The following is a 3,213-nucleotide window of genomic DNA, read 5'->3' on the forward strand; positions in this document are numbered from 1 at the left end:
TCCCCAGGGGGACCCCCCCACTGCTCCCATGGGGACACACCCATCTCTGTTCCCATGGGGACACACCCGTCCCTGCTCCCCAGGGACCCTCCCACTCTGCCCTGGGGACACCCCTGTCCCTGTCCCCTCCCTACCGTTGCCCTCCTGCGGGCACAGCTCACAGGGGTCTCCCCAGCCCTCCCCGGGCATTTTGCTGCAGCAGCACCGAGCCTTGGTGGTGTTGAAGGCCTTGGGCACCGAGCACTTCCCGTTGTCGAAGCGAGTGAAGCAGAAGCTCTGGCGAGTGTCTGGGGGAGGATGGGGACGTGCCAAGGTCAGGCAGATTCCCGGGAATTGTGCAGGAATTCCAGGAACTGGGCACTGACCGAAGCAGCGGCGACCATTGTCAGACAGCACGAAGCCCGGCGGACACACGCACTGGAAGCTGCCCGGGGTGTTGGTGCACGTCCCAAAGAGGCAGATGTTGGGCTCCTCCTCGCACTCGTTGATGTCTGGGAGCAGCAGGGACACAGCCAGGGGTCACTGGAGCAGGTGAGGGGGGTGGACACCACCCCTGCCCCACCCCACAGCCCTGCTGCAGGGAGAACGGGGCACAGCAATGCCCCAAAGCCTCCTGTGCCGCCAGGACTGGGCTTGCTGGCTCCCCGCAGGGATTTGGGGGTGCTGACCCCCCTGGGGTGCCCTCGGGAAGGACAGCTTGGGGTGTGCTGTGATGGGGGCACAGGGCTGGCCTTACCAATGCAGTTGTCGTTCTGCACCTCGTAGCCAGGGGGGCAGATGCAGCGGAAGGAGCCCTCCAGGTTCTGGCAGGTGCCCGGGGAGCAGGTCCCGGGCAGGCTCACGCACTCGTTGATGTCTGCAGAGGGGAGAATAGCCAGGGTGGGGTCTGGGCTCTGCTCTGAGCACCTCAGGGTGCACCAGGCCCTGCCTTGCCCCAGAGGTGACAGGGAACAGGGAAATATTTCCAGGATGGATCCCAGGGCATCCCTGGTAGGACTTTGGGGCACGGACAGGACATTTCTCCCACTGCCTGCCCATGGAGGGACAGGCCTGGAGGGAGATGGAGGCAGGGAGGGGCCAGTCCAGCTCTCCATGGGCATCTCAATGAGCAGGCTTTGCTTCCAGGGGAATTTGTGGGTGCTTCTGGAGAATGGAACTGCTGGGACCAGCTCGGGGACCACATGGACAGCACCAGGCAGGCCAGAGGACCCTGGCCATGGAGTGGACACTCACCCACACAGTTCTTGCCATCAGGGGTGCGGTCATAGCCCTCCTGGCACAGGCACTGGAAGGAGCCCACGCTGTTGATGCACTGCCCGTTCCTGCACACCTGCCCCACCAGCGACGAGCACTCGTCCACGTCTGCAGAGGCACAGCAAGAGTGCCAGGTGTCACCCGTGGCACACCCAGCCAGCAGGGCTGGCCCAGGGGTGTCCCCAGGGCTCGGGGGCTCACCCATGCAGTCGTTGTTGTGGGTCAGCTCGAAGCCAGGGAAGCACAGGCAGTTGTAGGAGCCCACGGTGTTCTTGCAGGTCCCGTTGCCGCAGGGCTGCCGGTCACACTCGTCAATGTCTGCGGGGACAAGGACACGCCTGAGAGGCCAGGGGGCTGCAGGGCATAGGGACAGCCTGGGGACAGGCTGGGGACAGGCTGCAGGGCACCGGGACAGCCTGGGGACAGGCTGGGGACAGGCTGCAGGGCACCGGGACAGCCTGGGGACAGGCTGGGGACAGGCTGCAGGGCACCGGGACAGCCTGGGGACAGGCTGGGGACAGGCTGCAGGGCACCGGGACAGCCTGGGGACAGGCTGGGGACAGGCTGCAGGGCACCGGGACAGCCTGGGGACAGGCTGGGGACAGGCTGCAGGGCACAGGGACAGCCTGGCAGGACACTCGGCTGCCCTTGGCAGCATCCTGGAGTGTCAGGGACTTGTGTCCCCCTGGCGTGGCACTGACCAGGGGAGTGACACTGACCCAGGGGTGTGACAATGACCTGAACGGGGTGACACTGACCCGGGGATGTGACACTGACCCGGGGGATGTGACACTGACCCATGCACATGGTCTGCTCCCCGGTGGCCTTGAAGCCGTTGTGGCAGATGCAGACGTAGCTGCCCTCGGTGTCCACGCAGTCCCCGTGGCTGCACACGTTGGGGATCTCCTGGCACTCGTTGCGACCTGGAACGGAGCCCAGGGAGTGCAGGTGAGGGGCAGGGAGGGGACAGGTGGGGAGAGCAGAGCCCCGCCCACGGTTTTGGACAGGTGACTTGACAGACAATGAGATTTATGTGCTGTCATCCCTGAAAAAGGGGGGTGTGATCAGGTGTGTGCTCAGGTGTGATCATGTGTGTCCCAGGTGTGATCAGGTGTGTCCAGGTGTGATCATGTGTGTCCAGGTGTGTCCCAGGTGTGTCCAGGTGTGTCCCAGGTGTGTTCCAGTGTGTTTCTCAGGTGTGAGTGGCTCAGGTATGACCAGGTGTATCCCAGGTGTGTTTCCCAGGTGTTTCCCAGGTGTGTCTCCCAGGTATGACCAGGTGTGTCCCAGGAGTGTTTTTCAGATGTCAGTGGCTCACTTATGACCAGGTGTTCCCCAGGTGTGTGTCCCAGGTGTGTCCCAGGTGTATCCCAGGTGTGTTTCCCAGGTGTTTCCCAGCTGTGTCCCAGCTGTGTCCTTACCCACGCAGGCTCCCCCCGGGGACAGCCGGTACCCCGCGGCGCACTCGCAGCGGAAGCTGCCGGGGATGTTGACGCACTCGGCGTGCCGCTGGCACAGCGTCTCCCCGCTGCTGCACTCATCGATGTCTGCGGGGACAGAGGGCACGGGGACACTGGGGTGGCACCGGGAACATCCCAGGGGCATCCCGGGAATGGCTGAGGGGGGCTGGGATCGCTGATCCCGGTGGGAACAGCTTGGGAAGGAGCACGGGGATCGGGGAGTGCAACTCCCAGTGCTGGGCAGGGCATCCCAAAAGTCCCCCCTGTGGAGCTGCCACAGCCCTGTGGCGGTGTCCCAGAGCGGGAGGAGCTGGAATTCCCCGGAATTCCCGCGGTACCTTCACAGATGAGCAGGATGTTGTTGTAGCTGAAGCCGATGGGGCACTCGCAGCGGAAGCTCCCGATCTGGTTGATGCAGACGCCGTTGGTGCAGATGGCCGGGATCTCGCTGCACTCATCGATATCTGCATCAGTGCAACATCAGCATCCCACCCTCTGC

General features: G+C 64.1%; 1 protein-coding gene across 1 annotated transcript in view; it reads right to left on the reverse strand.

Annotated features, from left to right (window-relative positions):
• LOC102040296 (fibrillin-2) overlaps window positions 1–3,213 on the reverse strand; it is a 73,701-nt gene that overhangs the window by 13,096 nt on the left and 57,392 nt on the right. Inside the window, 8 exon segments of the mRNA XM_031064740.1 lie at window positions 135–287; window positions 366–491; window positions 737–856; window positions 1,234–1,362; window positions 1,456–1,572; window positions 2,052–2,177; window positions 2,676–2,801; window positions 3,053–3,178. Of these exon segments, the coding sequence (XP_030920600.1) occupies window positions 135–287; window positions 366–491; window positions 737–856; window positions 1,234–1,362; window positions 1,456–1,572; window positions 2,052–2,177; window positions 2,676–2,801; window positions 3,053–3,178 (1,023 nt within the window).

This window comes from Geospiza fortis, unplaced genomic scaffold, assembly GCF_000277835.1.
Source record: "Geospiza fortis unplaced genomic scaffold, GeoFor_1.0 scaffold569, whole genome shotgun sequence".
Lineage (NCBI taxonomy): Eukaryota > Metazoa > Chordata > Aves > Passeriformes > Thraupidae > Geospiza > Geospiza fortis.